Raw genomic sequence first — 19,115 nt, 5'->3', positions numbered from 1 at the left:
CCTACTTTTCACATGTTGACCTCGAGATGCTCTGGTAGATGACGATGTTCAAACTTTTCCCTATCATCGCTTGGTATCGTTTGGGAGCGATGGGTTTAGAGGCCACTGTCGCGTTTGGCTGACTATCCCGAGAACCATCAGTTACATGATATTGATGATAGCTTCTGCCGAGTATCTTCGACTCTTGTCTTGACTGTACTATTTCACGCGTCGAGAAGGGAAATTTGTGCCGCGGAGATAGAGACAGAGAGAGCACACTGGAAATTTTGACACACGGATGTTTTGCCCGTGTTGTGATAGTGTTACAACATTGGTCCCGTATTATCGAGAAGGCGGGCGAGGGAGCGGAAGAGAACGCCGTGGTGAGTCTGCAAGAGGAGCTGCCCGACAAGAGAATGATCGTGAGATTGCTAGACACTAACCAGACTGCGTGATCCTTCCGCATTGCTGCGATAGTTGCTAGTGTAGATTTGATAAGAGGGTGTTGTGTTTTCTGGATTGAATGCAGTTCTAGATTCGAACAACCTTGGTAGAAATCTCTTTCAATCAGGTGGATGATAGTTCTTCGGTTTGGATGCAGTTCTGTTTAGCAATCCGGAGATGGTCTGTCACGAGGGATCAGACTCCGCAACAATCAATCGGATCGGCATGATTGATTCCTATCTAGGTTAAAGGCTGCCTAATAAAGTAACTCTTTAACCTATATAGGAATCAATCATGTCGATCGATTGATTGTTGCGGAGTCTGCGAGGGATGAGTGAAGAAACTTGGTACTTTTGCGACCGAGCCGTGGAGATTAGGATGGCGCCACGGGAAAGTGGATATTGAAAATCTCGATCTTTGAGCACATGCGAAAGCGGGCAATCGACTCCGCTTTGCTATATGACATGCAGTAATTCGGCAATTAACTCCGCTTTGCTGGGTGACATGGTCAAAGTGGGCAACTGACTCCGCTCTTCTGCGTGACGCTGAACCCTGGTATTCAATTGAGATGTGTCATCGGTCCCATGTTCGTTTGTGAGAAGCAGGAGTGTCGTGTTTGCGACCGAGCCGTCAAACTCGGAGATCACGATGAGAAGCACAAGTCCTGCTTGATGTCCATGGCCTCGGACGCAGCGATGTTAGCTTGTGAATGATAAGCTGCTATTGGCTCTCGGTCCCAACTTGTTGTGAGCGGCCCCTGGGAGATAAGATCTCAACGTAACGTTCGTCCAAATCTGAGCGGCATAGGTAGAAATGAGTTGTGTCCTAGTGATACATGGTGCTATGGGAAGCTTCCGGGCTTAAATAACGCACGGAGCATCGGCGGTTCATTTTGTACGTGTGAGCGCCACGGTGTAACCAGTAGGATTCACTCCCTGAGGTTGAGGTCACTTCCCTATTTGGTGTTAGCGGAGCTTGGCACACATGTCCAACCTCGTGCCGCGTTGTCCGCTAATCTCTCGGAACCTCACCATCACCATATCTTCGATTAGCGTCGTTGATTTTACTGCTTACAGCCCCAACTTCTCACTACCTCAGATGAGATCGATTCCTTCCATCTCAGGTCTGCTGCAGCGAAGCGAGATTTCCAAGTTATCCTTCGTTACGGAAGTTGGATCACCTAAGCGCGCGTATGCAGCTACTATCGTCACATCACATTGGTAGTAGCGGTGATTGGTTCACCAACACGCAGCGCGCCGAGTATTGTTGCCCAACATCCGAACATTGGTGTGTAGTCGCAAATAGTATGGGTGGCTGAAATGTAGACCTCTGAAACAAATCGAACGCAGCATCAAAGAAGTTGGGTTGAGCACGGATTCAGATGCAGGCAGCTATTCTCCGCCTATTTCCATACCTAGGCAATGTGAGGCCACTGCTGCGGCGAAAGCCAATGGTTGCTCAGCCCGGAGCTACTATCTTCGTCACAAGTCTGCATTTTTGCATTCTTTCTTTGCTCAAACTGGCTAGCCATAGGCCCTTGTCAGAGTGTTAGTCGCTTTGGTCCTGCGCTCTGACCAGGTTTGCCACAGGTTAGGATCGACTATGTGTCTAATCCACGTGAAAAACGGTTTGGCAGTTGTAGGCGAGAGTGTCACACACACTCGGGACTTTGACAAGACGGATTGCGCTGAGCCATCATAGGATTGCTCACCTCTCAGTCGCTTACGAGTCAGTACGTCTCCAAGAACTCCCAATACAGACTCCAACAGTGATTTTGTGGACATCCACGATGTGCATATTGGAGGGAGAGGCACATATGCGTTGCTCAAGCGCTAAATGCACAATGGCTGGCTTCAACAGTACAGGGGTGCCTGGCCCCAAAAACGTCCATCACAAAGCCCAGCTGGACCACAATTTAACTCTTGGCTACGCCATGGATCAGCATAGAACCCCTGTTAGTCTGGCCCGCTCGTTGTTTGTTCGTGGCCAGGCTGTGCGGGCAAGTCCGCAGACAAGGCGGCGCCGAGGAATTATGTGGGTCATGTCACTCAAGTACCACACACTTGGGATTTTAGTCGAACCCATCGATCGCTACCGTTCTTGCGTATGCTGAACCCTACCGCCATCTTGCCTCGGAAGTGTGAGGCGTAGTCGCATGGCTCGCTAATATGGCATGTCTATATTACATCGGCTTGTGCCTGCCGGTGTACCGATCAGAACAGACCCATCATTTCTGATCATCAAGCCCTTAGCTCTTCTATACTGTCTTCGTTATACATTCTCTATACTGTCATAATATATTCTCAACCTGCACCAGTGTGTCAACCTTCCTGAAGCTCAGCATCTCCGCTAAGCCTGCCGCAGTTCAATATGAGGGAACAAGTACGAGCTCAGTCATATACCTCAAGCCCATACCCATATGTGCCAGAGTATGCTGGAGTTCAAGATGTGTCACGGGGAAACCCTCACCACTCCATGATATCAAGTGCTCCAGTCGATGCTTTTGACCCTTGGGTACTTGAGGGACCTCCCTGTGGCAGCCCTCTATCAACAGCCTCTTCAATTGGACACTCCGAGTGTGTTCCTACACCTCCTTATGATGGCGTTGCTATGTACGAACCATACTTTCATGATATCCCCGATCCCTCAGTTGGCCATACTCCCTGGAAGAGCGAACCAGAGCAACTCTGGCGACCCAACTACACCGAACCAACTGCGTGGTGCTCACAGAGTTATGTGCTGTCATACCATGCAAACCCCACTCAGAATCAGCTACCTGTTCAACCAATGCATAGCTATATGCCACTACCGCGCAATTCGGCATACGATTCGTATGTAGTACATACAGACGGTTTCGTAGCTCCATACGAACCTCTCACAACTGCAAGAGCAGATTCTATGCCATTCAGGTTCAGGAGCACAAATATCAAATCCGAGTCGACCAGCAACCGAGAGAACGACAGCCAAAGCGACTCTGACTCTGACGATTCCGACAACGACGACTCAGCCTCCCAGAAGTCCTCGGCCTCAACGAAAAAGGATACCCGTGCAGCTCGCAACGTCATGAACTTGGGAAAATGGGCAAACAACGTCATCGACTTGTACAACAATACCGCACAACAACGTCTGTATGAGTGCCCCATGCACGTCTCCGGAAGCCAGTCAAAAGCCGTGCCATGTCAGAGAAGCTTTGTACGGCCCGAACATTTACGACGACACGTCAAGACGGTGCATAGTAAAGAGAGGTTGTACATGTGCAAGGTACCTGATTGTCACAGGCCCTTCTCAAGGGGAGATAACCTTCGCGAGCACTACTGGACACATGTTGAGCGCGGTGGCAGGGGCGGCAAGAACAGGAAGATGGGCTTTCCCGAGTTGAAGGCGATCCTGGGCCCTAAAGAGAAGCAGCTGGCCAAGAGGCTTAAGCGCAAGCTTGACGTGGAGACGGAGAAGATCCTGATGGGTACGAGGTCGAAGCTTTGAGTGGATGGTGTTTGGTGACCTTGCTGTGCTAGTCATGATTTGATTGTTATGGAGTTGGGGAGGCAAGTTAATATTGTGCCCTTGCACACTTCCTATATTATTTCTTTGGCAACGTATCGTGTGTAGATTTCGTTGGTGCGGCTGCGGGTTACACTTTTAATGACAAAAATGTACAATGATATCAATCCTCAAAACCCATAATGTGTTCTCTCCGATTTGATACCTAGAAAAGACGAGTAGCGTTATGGGTAGAACGCCACCTATTCTCTCATGAGTACCTAGTTCCATATTGTAATTGTGAATTTGCGTAATTCCTCGATCAAAGACACAGGTTCAACTTTGCCATCGACCGATGTGACTACCGTATTCCAGATACTCGACAACTTGGCATTGCGCCTCAGAAAAAGGCCTTAATTCCATAAATCCGATTGCACAGAAAAGCCAAGGTAGTCATTCAACCAATCACTTCAGCCACAGGAATAATTGAGAGAATCCATCTCAACCTCTCGTATCACACCTCAAATACAAACAGCGTAAACTGAACGCCTGATTTTGCTAAATTTTGCGGGTATGTTGTTGTATGCTGAATGTTCATTGCGTCAAGAAATACATGACACATCGTCCCAGGTTTCTAACAAAGACAAATCGTTTCATGTGAGCGCAAAGGCCACATTCAAGGGCCCTCGCGTGTGAATTGCGTCATGTCGAAGCCGCGACTGTTCGCCAACATCATACGATCCCTCAAAACCCGATGCGATATACCCAGCCCTCACGTGCAGAACAAACACTGATAATTTGCCCTCCCGCATGCGGGAAAGCGGAATTATGATCGATACCAGAGTCTGCATCGGCCCTAGATCGAACTCAAGAATGCGTTGAAGCCGACCCGCCACAAAGACACGATAATTGGAGCAAGAGGCTTGTTTGCGGCCAAACGCCAGAGACTGGTCCGTTCGTGCGGCGCAAAAGTCGCTTTGGCGTGAGCTGTGAGAAGTCATCACACTTCCCGCGCGCCGCGGCGCTTACACCAGCCAACGGGAGCGTGGCACGGTAGGCCAGAATCCGGCGCAGCAACCATTTTTTGTTTAGAGACTGTCTGTCCCTTTACCGCCTATTCTGAAGTACGCGAAGGCTGCACGCGGATCGGTTTTGTTCTAGGGTCGGCACTGCACTGGCGTTGTCGTGCGCTTGCACGGAGGTGGGGGTTGGGACAGGGAACATGATCAATCAGCACCAGCGTTTTTATGGCGTCGTGGGAAACCAAGAATCGTGGCTTGGAGATTTCGTACTAAACCCCCATGTCAGGTGTGGAATACGAGGTCACGAGTGAGAAAGGCTGTCGGTACATTCCGGGCACGAAGATAGTGAGGCTCCATGACCACTGTTCCCTGGCCAAAATCAGGCCTAAAACACTTTCACTATTTCTCAGATAGCAATGAATGGCAAAGTATCCGACCCAGAGATGCGCGCTAAGGAATGGATGGGTCGGCTAACAAGTCCTTTGCTATTCTAAGAAGAGCCTGACAGCAAGCCCATCTTGATGCAACTAACCTCGCCGTAGAGGTACAGCGTCTTTGAAAAGGCTACGTGAAGTGCCAAATGTCTATGCAGAACATCCTTGGTGCTTTCCCAAAGAAAACTGACCGCATTTCTGCGGCTATCTGCTCACAGGTGATCCACTTCCCCATATTAATTCCTAACAGTACCGTGATGACGGGCATGTGGGGATTGGCTGCATGTCAACCGGTGATCTACTCGCTCGCTATTCGTTCCGGCTGCAGATAATCATGAATATCCGTCCTTTGCGACGAAGCAGGTACAGGCGTAGCCTCATATGCTTAGTGCCAATGGTTGTGATGCCTTCTGACTGGTCAAGCTGGGAATATAGCGGTGACGATTGGGCATGCACACATATGCCAGGTTTAACTGAGCCTCAGATATGCGCTGAAAGTCAATGTGTTGGAGCCCAAGCCTTTGACCTCACACAGATTTAAATGATCAAATCTAGTTTGCCAACCTCACCCTAGTATCGCGAAGGATGCTGCACATGTCCCCATTCCAAGCACCTCACATCAAATCGAGTATTCAGGATTCGGGTCATGGAAACGTGTGTGTTGTGGACAACGGTCTCTACTGGCTGGCGATCAAGTCCGCGCAGGGCATGCAATGTGAGTCTGTGTTGTCCTTTCACGGATGCGTCTGTGTCTCCTTCGACGCACTCTGCATCTTCAACAGTACGCTTCAGTTGTGGTTACTGCGTCTATTGTGGGGATAGTACAATCGGCAGCCTTGCGCTTACCGAGAAAGAATTTCCAGACGCAGGTTTGACGGAACAACGAGCCCCTTGCGTAGACGTTTATCGAGACTTCCACCCACGACCCTTACCATGCAGGCAGATGATCAGTCGGCGGCCCGAGCAGTGGCTGTAACCATGTCGGCAGTGTCCACCAGTAGGATCGTTCCTCCCTCCCGATTTTCTTCCAGCCAGGTCTGCTTATCAACGTCTGGGTGAGCGATGCGGCTGCTATAAACCCGGCTTCCAGAACAAACCGCCCTCTAAGCATTGTCGTTGAAGTTAACAATAGAACCAACATCATACCCTACGTTGTAATGGCGTTTACCGTCTTGGTTCACCGCTTCTGATGTTGCTACCCCACAGAAGCGTACACATGCGTGCGGCACTGCTCACACCGCCTCCACATATCGAAGTCCTCTCCCACCACGCCACCTCAGCCTTGAACCCGGGCATCATACCAACGCTTCTATTCTTGCGCATGACCCGACTGTCGGCGCGTAGTTGTGTCCTGGGGTTATTTGCTAGTGCCAAATCTGCATGATGTAGGTATAAGCAAGTCGCCATCTTTTTGATCTTGAATATGTGTTGAGGAAGGTTGATGTGCTAAGAAGCTGGGGCTAATCGGTGTGTTGGATCTCTGGGCGAGATCGCATGACATTTTGAAAGTGATGGAAGCTGGTGGATAATCCACATTGAATAGATGCATACAACATGCTACAATCATGATGTAGTGAAGAGATAAAGATTAATCGAACAAACACAATTCCTCTTGTCTTAAACTAGGTCTTCATTGCACTTGAAACAGTTCATTATCAACTTCACATACTATCCTCATGAGATACCTGCATCCCAATGCTAACCTTCTGCTCTAGACGTCAGCATTTAGCTGATAACGAATTCTATATCCTTGTAGCTTGTTTCGTCATCCAGAAACTACCCGCACATGATACGGTCCACGAACACTGCACCCACAATCGTATACGTACCATAGTCTTGCGGTCTCAGGACTAATGGTAGAATGCATCCAAATAGGATAACCACGATGTCACCTCTGCTAATCCTGCTCCTCCCTGACCCAATATACCCACTAGATGTCGTGAATAGACCCGATTTATGGGCACGGAGGCTTTTGAAAATACTCAAAACCATATTGTACAATTTACATGCGATGGTGCTTTGCGTTTCTTCGCCCTTTGGCAGTACGATATGGCCAGAATAGAAATCTTCATACGTCACCAACACTTCGTGAAGGTACACATTCCCGATCACAAGTCCATAGTTTTTTAGGTCTGCATATGTAAATTTTTTTTCCAGAGTTGCACCGTTGACAATGGTCCGCCAGAAAAGACCCGTCCTTGCCCTTTCGTCCACTACTTTTGAAGAGCAATGCTTTCCCCACGAATCTCTTGCAGTGGAAGTAAAGCAACGCACTCTTTCCAGCAACCAAGGTATGTAAAGACACATGTCGACTTCTTCTCCGTCGCCTGTATACATTTCGGGGGCGATGATTCTATCGGGAGGAGGTAGATGTGGCGAAGCATCTGAATAAAGCTTCTCAGATGTCTCGATTGACCCAACCACAGTTCCAGTAAGCTTGATCGTGCTCTTGGCTGCATTATGCTGGATGCCACAGAACACTCGCCCGGTGGTTGCACCATCGTCTAAGAGGTAGTACCGATCATTCAAGTACTCCCTGTCTTGACGTAAAGATTGGGGAATTTTCGAAAAATCCTAGAACCAAGAGGGTCGTTCAGTGATTTCCGGCTCTGAGCGTGACAGCAACATGTCCAGTAGAAACTCAAGATCCTTGCTGACTCTTATGATTCCGGCTACAGCTCCCTGAAAAGCCCATGCCGCCGTCTTGGTATAATCAGGCTCTAGAGGATAGTAGAGTGATTGGTCTAGAAGGCCAAGTAGTCCATATATCTGATCACGAGGATCAGAAGCTTGTCTGTTGTGGAATACACGTATGAGGTCTTCCAATGGTACTGCGTGAAGGGTATGATAGATCCGATAGATCTGAGAGAAATAGTAATGAGCGCATGAGTATAGTTCTATATATTCAATAAATCCATCCCACGGGACCAATTGGGTCCCACAGAATACCCATGCTTCTTTTGCTACAATGCACTCTTGAACAGTCCAGATTCGGTTCCACCAGGGGAGGGTTTGAAGTGTAAGGAGTGCTATCTGAACCGGGAAAGTGTTCTCGAATGTAGGCCAATTAGGGACAGACTTGGGCCCGGATATCGCGAACTCCAGAACGGCTTTCAAGTGTCTCTCGGCTCTTATATTTTCTAGGCCTAGCTAGATAAGTACGCGTGCTGCAGAAGAGTATACCCAATTCATGTTTTTGACCTGCTGAGACTTCTCTTCCCCGTTTCCTTGGTTAATGCACAATGCGTCTACCCATAGATCTCTTGTTGTGTCCAATTGAAATATTTCAATGCTAACGCAAGATTGGTGCTCAGAGGAAGCCTATATCCTTCGATATTAAGCCAGTCATCCCCATGTGGATCTCCCCATACATACGAGAGCGCCTCGTAAACAGGGGGGTTGGGCTAGCACGACCGTACATGAAGCTGGCCGCGCGGTGGCGAGTCACCAGATCTTGGTAGCAAGCTCAAAACTCTGATTTGGGATTTGGAGTGATCGAGTGGTGTATAATGATAGGTTTCGCTCATCGTGCCTCGCGCAATTGGTATGGCCTTGTGAGCGCTGCAGTTTTCTCGTAAGAAGCTCTTTTCCAGGAGATGGATTATGGATGATTGCGATATATTCGGAGAGGCGCAAGTTTTAGATCTGTTGATCACTGGGAGACGACTACATCAAAATCGTATGACGATCTGCCGTCTTGTCAGGAAAAGCGGGGTAATGCACGTGTATCCTTCAACAGATCTGGAAGGTTGCGAAGTTCAACGAATGAGGGTAGAATAAGATACTATGTGGGAAAAGTGAATACATGTAGTGATGAGATGATAGTTGGTTATTGTTCAGAGAAGTCAGTGAAGGGGAATGTCGCTCGTCGCAAGTTACTTGGCGTAGCTAACCGGAATGGTATATGGCCCCACTGGACCAATCCACACAACTGCGGCGTTTCTTATAGCTAGTTCAATCGCGATATCGAATTGAGATAAGGATCAAACCGAACCAAATTAAACATGAGGCGTCTAACCCGCATGGCGCAGATACGAAAGCTTCCAAAAGCCTCCCCTGAGGTCATCTGTTGCGGGCAATCTCAAGGATTCAGATGCGATAATTCTTGATGGTTATACTGGTAACAAGGGCTTCACGGGTATTGGCGTAGACTGAGTATGCGTAATCATCTCTACTCGCACTTCCTTGTGGCGTCCATATAGCCACGATACACAAGAACATTTCACTATAGTTCGGTATAAAATCCGATATCACCTTAGTAGCAATTCGCAAAAGTACCAAGTATGACTGCTTATATTCAAGTTCAGCTTCCAATATAGGTGCATATCAGCTTCTTATTTTGTCTTTCCGTATAGCTACCGGTTGCTTGACTCATCCCCCTCAAGCATGGTGACTGCTCACCGGCTGACCATCACGTCGGAAATTTAATGAACGTGAGAAGTGATTTGTGTTGGTGAAATGAACAAAAGAGAGTCACGACGGCACAAGGGAAAGCTCTCAGTATGATGTCGTGAGCAAAGGTTCCTGATTCTCGTATACATACAGGTTATTGGATTATATAAATAGCCATGAAAATCAAGTCGTTATAGAATTAATACTGAAATTTTCAGGGAGGTAGCACTACACTTGGAGAGAATGAATAGGTCTACATCTTCACTAGGGTAATCTATCAGTCCTAGTATCCTCCCATCACCACCATTACCGCCACTTTCTCTAGCATAAACTGCTCTTATTTGGATGACTTTGTTTGAGAGCCTCCAACTGACCATGTAAGAGGCGAACTGTCAATTGTTTTCTGGAGGTTCCTGTTCAATGACTCGTAGGCCGAATTTATGTCTCCTAGCGGCTTTCCCTCTATCTTGATTTTACCATTCACTTCGATCCAGCCTTGAATCTGCAGCGAGGTCCCAAGACCAACTACTCTGTCAGATAATTTGTGTTTTCCTTCTCCGTAGAGACGATCTGCTTTTTCTGGTCGCTGTTAGCTATTGCAATAACCACGACACAGACACACCATAGCCACCTACTTTCCATGCTTTACTTTAGTCGTAGATCAATATCCTGGAGTAGATCCCCCGTCCGAATGTTATCCCTATCGACTCCGTGCTGACTCCTCACCTCAAGTCTATCACGAAGTGCTTGCAAGGCTTCGTTTCTCTTACGCCGAGGCTGTACGTTGGACAGCCACTCAAGCATCGCAGACGGGAAGGGTTCGGCTACATAATTCCCATGCCTTTTATTACCTTTTAAAAAGACCTTGGGTTGTTGAGATTCATTCCACATCTCTGCGATAAGATGTGGCGGTTATGAGGAAAAGCGGATCACGTGTGCCACGTGATGGTAATACGTCATGTAAACAGACCCTGCTGCTGCCTTCGTAAAAAGGCGAGCAGAAACAACACACAGCACACAGAATGCACTCTGATCAGTGATCGGAATGGTCTGGTCTGACTTGGTCTTGGTCTGGTCTAGACCGCCAAGACTTGGTCTGGTCTGGCGATTTTTTGAGACCGTGGTCGGACCGGTCTAGATGATCGGACCGGTCCGGCTATAAATAGGTCCACGTGACTAGATCTTAGACTAATCTAGCCAGAAAATTTAGCACAATATGAGTCATTAAGATCAAGGTAAGTCTTCTACTTACATAGAACAATCAAGTCCTTAACAACCTACTTATATACTATTGTTATGGAGCCTTCAACACCAACCTCACCGTCCCCATCGAATATTATAAGACTAGATTTAACGTCTCTTACTCCATCTCCTATCCCCACGTCATCACCCACCCCTATACTATCACCCACTCCTATTCAATATCACGAATCTCCAGATGAGTTCGTGCAGGGCGGTATCACGTACGTGAAACGTGCAATAATTGCAAGGAAGGATTTCCGTCAAGGTACATCACACATCTGGAAGTACGGACTCCAATACATTCGAGATAGCGATAAGAAAGAGGTGTATTACTGCCATGAGTGCAGGGTTGGGAAGAGCAAGCAAGAGTTGTTTGTCATCAATGGCACTTCTAGGATCCGGAATCACCTGGAACAGAAGCACCAGATTGATCCCCAGAGTGGCATCAAGCGAAAGGGTTCTGTACGGAAGTCTATAATCGACCAGCAAAAGGATGGGGCTGCTTCCAGCATCTTTTTCTGGAAGGAGTCAGTAGAGAAGTTTAAAGAGCTTCTAATTCGTTGGATTGTGTACTGCCATATCGCCTTCTTTCAATTAGAGAACCAGTACTTTCGTGAACTACTCCTCTTTTTAAATCCGGCACTACTCAACCACCTCCCGAAGGCTGCGAAGACTATCCGAAGCTGGGTAATGAATGCATTCATATCGAAGAAGCAACAGCTTAGGGAGGACCTACACCATTCACGGAGTAGGATCTCTATCTCCTTTGATCTCTGGACTTCACCAAACCCTTACGCTATCCTAGGCGTCGTCGCTATGTGGATTGATACTACCGGCATGCGACGTGTTACCGCTTTAGGTATGCGACGTATATACGGCGAACATACTGGAGAGAATCTTGGATCGGTGGTCCTTGAATTGCTGGAAGAATACGACATTAGCGGAGATCAGATTGGATACTTTATGCTGGATAATGCCTCGGCAAATGATACCGCTGTTGAGTTTATACTCAAGGATCTCTGCCCATGGATGAAGTCAAAACAACGTCGTCATCGCCGGCTGCGTTGCTTGGGCCATGTCATCAACCTCTGTTGCCAGGCGTTCCTTATGGGGCGAAACTGTGAGAAGTATCTTGCGAAGCTGGAGAAGCATCATCAACGTGGCGACTATACGAAGGTGGAAGAGCTCTGGAAGAAGTTCGGATGTTTGGGTCGTCTTCACAACCTGGTGCGATACATCAGGCTTACTCCACAACGGCGTGAGGAGTTTGCTACAATTATTATCGGCGGAGATCTTTCGCAATTCGACGGGCTTGAGCTTATCCAGAACAACTCGACCCGCTGGAACTCATGGTTTTATTCGATTACACGTGCATTAAATGTTCGAGAACGTTTAGAGCTCTTCTCGGCTCGTCATGTACCTGGAAAGGGCTCCGTAGGGATCGCGAACTTTAAGCTTGATGGACAGCACTGGTTTGAGCTTGAAAAGATTGAACTCGCTCTCAAAGACTTCTATGCTGCAACTTTGCTTTCTGAAGGTAAGAAGACGTCACTTGCGGACTGGTTTTCAACTTTGGACTGCCTTCTCCGGGAGATAAGCGAGACGAAGGATCACTACCACGACATCCACACTGAGGACGATAACAACTTTACATGGAAGTACCTTCAAGGCTGCGCTGATGCTGCTTGGTTAAAGTGCGTTGAGTACTATAACAATCAGCAGCTGAATTGGCAAAATCGATTCCCTGAAGATACTGACCTTCCACCGGCATATTATGCGGCTCAAATCCTTGATCCATATCGCAAGTGGGGATGGTTCAGGCAAGAGTGGGTTCTTCATGGCGACGAAGAGAAGAAGAGGTGGTTTGAAAACGCACAATTAGCGGTGAAGCATCTCTGGGAGACAGAGTATAAGGGAAGGTACCCTGTCGAGATGCTGCCACCACCAGCCAGGAAGGAGAGAGATCCTGACCCAGCATTTGATCGCCAGCGGGAACATAAGCGCATTCGAATAGACGCTCCAGTTTCTACAACTGATTTGTATGAACAATACATCTCTACTGACCGGCTTCATAACGAAGAGGCAGGTTGCAATGAGGCTATTGCGTACTGGCTATCTCGCTACGACTCCCAACGAGATCTCGCTCGCTTCGCTCTAGACATGTTTGCGATCTCGCCTATGTCGGATGAATGCGAACGTCTTTTTAGTAGCGCGAAGCTTACTATCGTCGATCGCCGTGGTAGGCTGAAGGCAGATATTATAGAAGCGTGCGAGTGTCTCCGGGCCTGGTATGGAAAGCCCCAAGCTGAGGGGAACAGCGATATCGAGGATAGTGAGAACGAAGACGACTAGATTGACAGTCAGTAGTAAAACACATTTCCTCGGCTTCCTTCTTTGCTTCAGCCTCATTCTTGGCGGTCTTGTTGGTCGGACCGGTCTGGTCGGACCGGTCCTTATGTAAGCACCTGGTCTGGTCTGGTCTGTACCCTCAGACCAGACCAGACCAGACCATTCCGATCACTGACTCTGATTACTGCCTCGCGCGGTTACACTTTGATTGACTGCATATACTGCAACATAAGACCTTGGACAAGTCAGTGCCAAGCGGGTCAGGGTGTTGAGCTCTCCCGATTGTTGACTTACGCTTTATGTCATCCCAACAAGTTCTCGTTTCTGTCGGTGCATAGGGATTGAATTTTGACGTGTGACCCTCTGTCATGTCTTTGAAAATGATGTTTTCAGACATGTTGCTCCGAGATATTCCTGTAGATGTTGCTTGGACGACCGGTGAGTCTTTATAAATTTTGATGGGACGTCGTATGTGAATGAGGACGCTGTGAGCGAGTATGCTGATATCAATGGCTAATGTGTACAGAGATGTCAACAAGCAAGTCAAGCTGGCTTGATTCTTATCGATTGCAGATCACAGACCATTCTCTGGGACGTGCCACTGTGCACGAGCCTCTATATTGTCTGTGATCTGCAATCGATAAGAATCAAGCCAGCTTGACTTGCTTGTTGACATCTCTGAATGTGTAGCATTTATACCCTTCCATTGTACGCAAGTCACCCGGAGCCGACATTGTGAGTCTTTGGGTAGACACTCATACCGCGTCGCGGCATGTTGCGTAGTCATAGCAAGAGGATGGCTCAATGCATTGTTTCAGGGATCATCTCCACCCATATGGTCTTCACTGAGTGCGAAGCGAAGCTTCTGCGTGCAGCTTGGAACACGGATTTGTTTTATAGCTATACAAACAACCAAGGACCAACATCGTGAATCTTCAGCTGGTCAGTCACACCGCGTTGCAATATCTCACAACGCGTAGTCATAGACTCCCAAAATAACCACCACTCCACGTGGTGGAGCGTTACAGCAATACTCCAACTTCTTCATCAAACAACCATTCACTCATTGCGTAGTCATGGCAAGAAGATGACTAGATGGGGTGTTTCAGAAGCCATCTTCAGTCATGCACGCATCAGAGACTACGTGGTTGAGGCTCAGAATTTGATACGAAGTGCGATTCTGCCAGGTGCTGAATTTGGACCATTTCTTTTCGAACACCTCTTGTGATATCAAAGTGACAGCCTCAGTGATTACGCGCTTTACGGTATTTCGTCTTCCACTGTTCAGTTTTGGGGACCCGTCGCGCGTGCAGCTTAGAACTCAGCGCAACAGCCCACACTTTCTGACTGCACAAGTTACTCCTGTGTGCGCGTGTGTGATTCAGATGTGTGACTCGTAGTTTGAATTGAAGATGTCAGGGCGTCTATGAGGAGTCAACAATGCCCCATTGATCGACAAAGCAAACAACGCGGATACGGAAGCGCAGAGCCGAAGACGCGAGCGCCATTCATAAAACTCGTGCGACTTGCCGATGTGGGTTTTCCTATCAAGATTGGTATCTATCAAGACTGGGATACAACTCACTGTACTTTGTACTTCCTTGCGTCTTCCACCTGCTGTCATACTGTTAGGTACAGTGAAGTTTCAGTACCGGGGACGTCCGCAGCGGCCGATACAAAACACCCGACGTCTTTGTAAACCACTGTGTAGCTCTCTTACCAAAGAGTCAAGCCCGTACTTGTCATACTACGGTACGGCTCTACCAACAGTCTGCACTCACACACGTCATATCACCGTGCGGCTCTCTCCACGCTCGCACACATCACACTTTCATGCGTATATGTACCAAAAATCTATGCTCGTACTGCCATGCGGCTTTGTAGCAACAACCCGCTCGTCCACACCATATTGGCCTGCGGCTCTCTCCATGCTCGCATACGACATAGAGCTCTCACCACGCTCGTACACGTCATGCAACCGGTACCATGGTACACTCCACCCGACGTGGCGCCCGAAACTACCGCCCCCAAAAGACTTCAAACAATCACCTCGATGCAAAAAATTGGCGATCGAAAGGAATCCCCAAACTGGTTGACGGAAACAAGAGAAAAGTGACGCAGCAGACGCTGGAAAAATGCCCCAAGGGCCTGGCTGTTGGCGGTGTTATTGGCGCTTTCCTTCCGCTGGCTATCATCGTGCTGGGGTCGCTTGGGGCTGTTTGGTTCTTCTGCATGGATACGATTTGGACCATGTCACCGACGGCTGCGGTAATGCGCTTGAGCTGATTAGGAGCTCTAGCAAACCTGCAGGCTGGTGGTTCTCCTCGATCGCCAATTTTCTGTGCTGATATAATCATTTGAAGACTTTTGGATGCGGTAGTTTCAGGGGTGCCTCGCTGTAGGGCTGACTGTATCATAGTTTGAGCGTACAGTATGGGTCACCAGGGGTTATATCTTCAGGAATTCTGGAGATATCTGATGTTGTACTCGTCCAGCAAACCCACAAGACGCCCGAAATACAAACCTAAGGACAATGGCACCGGCTCTCTCCGCAATGCCGTCCCCTAACCGAACCAGATAGTGGTCTTTTGAACTGGCGGCCTCATCGCCCCTTAAGAAAAGCATGGTAGAACTAAGAAATCCCAACATTCATGCCCTTCCTCCTCTGCTACCGCAGTGCACCCAATTGGACGAGGTAGTTAGTGGTAGTGACGTAAAAATCTTACTTGTTGAAAGGTACGTATTCACAGGGTATAATGATAATGTCGGATGTAGGATAGGGCAGAAGAGAGGAAGAAGGTTGTTGTATTGAGAGAGCTACATAGAGCGATTATATACACAACCGAGATGAGTAAGCAGGTGACGAGGAGTCACGTGAGATACAGTTCACAGTGTACCAGGTGAACTGAGGTGCCAGGCTGACAGATAATAGATACAAGAAGAACACTGACGGCGATTCAAGTCGAAGTGGCCAACCCTCCACCTCTACGCCCATCCGCTTAAGCTCCCAGAATCCTCTCCACCGCCCTCTCCGCAGCAATCATAATACCCATGACCGGATTCGTCGTAAGCGGCGGCACAATACTAGCATCGACAACATACAAATTCTTCATTCCAATTACCCTCGTATCCGCATCCACACACGTCTCCATCCGACAACTGCTACTCCAATGCTGCACATGGCCCAACGTGTATTCGCTCTTCGTCGTAAGCCAGGTGACGAGTTCCTCGACGGTTGCGTTCTTGGCTACGTTGAGGGGCGTAAGGGAGTCTGGGAGCGAGGCGAAGATGTTGTGGATGAATGTTGCAATGGCGGAGGCGTCGCGGGGATTAGAGTAGAAGAAGTCTTTTGTTGGAATGGCGATGCCGCGGGCGTCGAGGGATACGCGGCCGAAGGAGCGGAGGCCGGATGTGCCGTAGACGTTTAGTGTGACGGTGCCGTTGGACATGAGGCCGAATGCGCCGTCAGAGTCGATAGTGCCTTGGCAGCCGACGGTTTCGTTGCCTTGCTGGATGTAGTCCCAGAAGGCACTGGTTTGTGAGGCGAAGGTGTAGGGGCCGGAGCGGTTGTTTAGGTAGAGTTCCTTTGCGTCGGTGGGTGGGTCGGAGTAGCTGTAGTCAAAGGACGAAATGGCTTTGGAGTAGAGTTCGATGAAGCTGTTGGGGTTGTCGAAGACTTTGTCGCCAACGGCTGTGTTGTTGATCCAGTCTTGAGGCGCGACTGTCAAGTTTCCGGCGATGGAGAGGTTCGTGAGTGTTTCTGGGGAACCGATGCCGGACCACATGAGTAGTTGTGGGCTGAGAAGAGTACCGGCAGAGGAGATGATCATTCCTCCTTCTTTGATGCAAATACTTTGGCTGTCGCTTGATCCTGTGGTTTGGACGTCGACGCCGGTTGCTACATCGCCCTCGCGACGGACACGAAGGACCTTGGTGCCGGTTTGAAGTTTGAAGTTGGATCGCTTGAGTGCTGATTGAAGATATGTCTTGACAGGCCCGCTTCGTTGGCCGTTTTCATAGTACCAGATAGGATGGCCGAAAACCTTGGTCTTGGTGTGGTTCGCAGCTCCGTCATTCAGGCCAACGTCTGCAAATCCTGCGCAGTCGACAATCCATTCGTGCGCAGCTTCGTAGCCGCTCTGCAAATATCTCTTTCCATCCTGCGACGGGCTATCGGTGCTGGGTTGTGTCGTTCGGACTTTCTCAATGGCACTTTGCATGTCTTTATTCTTCCAGCCCTCGGGGAAATAACGATCCCAGTCACTTGCCGGCGGCTGAAAGAAGAGTCCTGCGTTGATGGCAGAGCTACCTCCAACTGTGCAGCCCTGGAAGGCATTGACAACGGCGTATGGGCATCTCAAGGTGCCGCCATTTGAGAAGATTGAGCCGTACAAGCCGGGTACATCGACTCGGCTAAGCTCTGTGTCATTCAACCATTCTGGTCGTTCGAGACCGCCAGTAACGTAGTAGGATGATCCACCCTGTTCTAGTAGGAGTGTCTTCTTTCCAGCTTCGCTCATGCGGTCTGCCGTGACGATGCCGGCTGGTCCGGAGCCTGTGGTGCCGTTAGTATGACAAAAGGATGGATACGACTGAAGCTTACCAACAATGATGACATCCCATTCACCGCCTGCACATGGGTCCGCTATAACGCTGCTTGCTAGAAACGCAATCGGGATGACCGTCTTCCATGTTGTTGATGCGACCATGATGTTTACCTGATTCTACTTTCGAAGATGGACTCAGCACCAGCGCCCGAACACGTCTTTTATGGTTCCTAGTCCAAACCCAAGATCCCGACGTCTGCCGCTTTCAAGTACAAAAATAGCTCTGCGCTGAGTCTCCGCTCAGAGCAAAGTCTGCAAGAAGGGGTTTGGTGGATGCTGGCACCACCTTACACGTAGCTGTACCTAGCTGTAATGACGCCGTTTCGGACGTGAACCGTGCGTCGCGTGCTCGAGTCTCCGCTTTGGACGGGCGCTTTGCCTCACTTGCCCTGTGATCGGCGGGTTGAATTGCGACGGTGCCATGAGTCGGTCGTAGTGCACTGAAAGTGACCATCCTTAGTGCGGATGGTATTTTCGGACACGAGCCTGGCGCGCGATAAAGTGTCGGGAAGTACGGCTGGCGGGCGCAAGCTTCTGCTAATGATGTCAATTTGGTAGAATGACGGAAGAGGCGCTTTTCTCCTCGTGTTACACATGTTTGTACGTTGTGAAGCCTTTGGAAGTTTGGTATATGCGCGCATGCTGGGAAGCTTGGAAAGCTTCTGTCGTAACTAGCTACATGCGCCACCCGTCCGGACCGTGCGGTAGACCTTACATTGTAACCGAGGCTGCGCTACCTGGATGTGGAGAATACGTCTATTTTCGGGGGCGCTGAAAGTAACCTGGAATGACGTACAAAGGTCTGATGTCTGCGGTAAATGGTCGCTACGTTGCACCCGGAGAGAAGTCGTGACTGGTGGTACGATCTTTGTAACCACGTGACTAGAGTCACATGATATCCTATTGTAGCAGGCACTGCCTGGTGGGCAAGTGCACTTACCTCTGAGCCGAGAGCTCTTGTACACATACATCACAACACGACAACAGATAGCAATACAATCGTTGATCCACAGCCTCTACCCGACACTGCTCACGCAGTTACAATCTTCGACAGCCGCTCTTCTCTCTTGATGTCCCGACACCGGTTTGCAAGGCGATATCCGACTGCAATTCTTATAGAACGGATGTGAATGAATAGAATTTTGATCCACGAACGAGAAATATGC

At 48.9% G+C, this 19,115-nt stretch overlaps 4 protein-coding genes across 4 annotated transcripts; 2 read left to right on the top strand and 2 right to left on the bottom strand.

The window, feature by feature from the left end:
• Positions 1-2,793: 2,793 nt before the first annotated feature.
• PtrM4_074880 (zf-H2C2-2 domain containing protein) lies at positions 2,794-3,906 on the top strand (the record flags this gene model as incomplete). Its single annotated transcript, XM_001940461.1, has 1 exon — positions 2,794-3,906. The coding sequence occupies one exon, from the start codon at positions 2,794-2,796 to the stop codon at positions 3,904-3,906; it is 1,113 nt and encodes a 370-aa protein (XP_001940496.1).
• A 3,229-nt stretch (positions 3,907-7,135) lies between these two features.
• PtrM4_074870 (uncharacterized protein) lies at positions 7,136-7,351 on the bottom strand (the record flags this gene model as incomplete). Its single annotated transcript, XM_066106164.1, has 1 exon — positions 7,136-7,351. One exon carries the CDS (start codon positions 7,349-7,351, stop codon positions 7,136-7,138), a length of 216 nt encoding a protein of 71 aa, XP_065963102.1.
• A 3,696-nt stretch (positions 7,352-11,047) lies between these two features.
• PtrM4_074860 (uncharacterized protein) lies at positions 11,048-13,345 on the top strand (the record flags this gene model as incomplete). Its single annotated transcript, XM_066106163.1, has 1 exon — positions 11,048-13,345. The coding sequence occupies one exon, from the start codon at positions 11,048-11,050 to the stop codon at positions 13,343-13,345; it is 2,298 nt and encodes a 765-aa protein (XP_065963101.1).
• A 2,996-nt stretch (positions 13,346-16,341) lies between these two features.
• PtrM4_074850 (BetA, Choline dehydrogenase and related flavoprotein) lies at positions 16,342-18,051 on the bottom strand (the record flags this gene model as incomplete). The annotated part of the gene is made up of 2 exons (XM_066106162.1): positions 16,342-17,897; positions 17,946-18,051. The coding sequence occupies 2 exons, from the start codon at positions 18,049-18,051 to the stop codon at positions 16,342-16,344; spliced, it is 1,662 nt and encodes a 553-aa protein (XP_065963100.1).
• Positions 18,052-19,115: the final 1,064 nt, after the last annotated feature.

The sequence above is a fragment of the Pyrenophora tritici-repentis genome, chromosome 3, assembly GCF_003171515.1.
Source record: "Pyrenophora tritici-repentis strain M4 chromosome 3, whole genome shotgun sequence".
In the NCBI taxonomy this organism is placed as follows: Eukaryota; Fungi; Ascomycota; class Dothideomycetes; order Pleosporales; family Pleosporaceae; genus Pyrenophora; species Pyrenophora tritici-repentis.
Note: the sequence above shows the minus strand (reverse complement) of the source record. Positions and strands in the feature narration are given on the sequence as shown.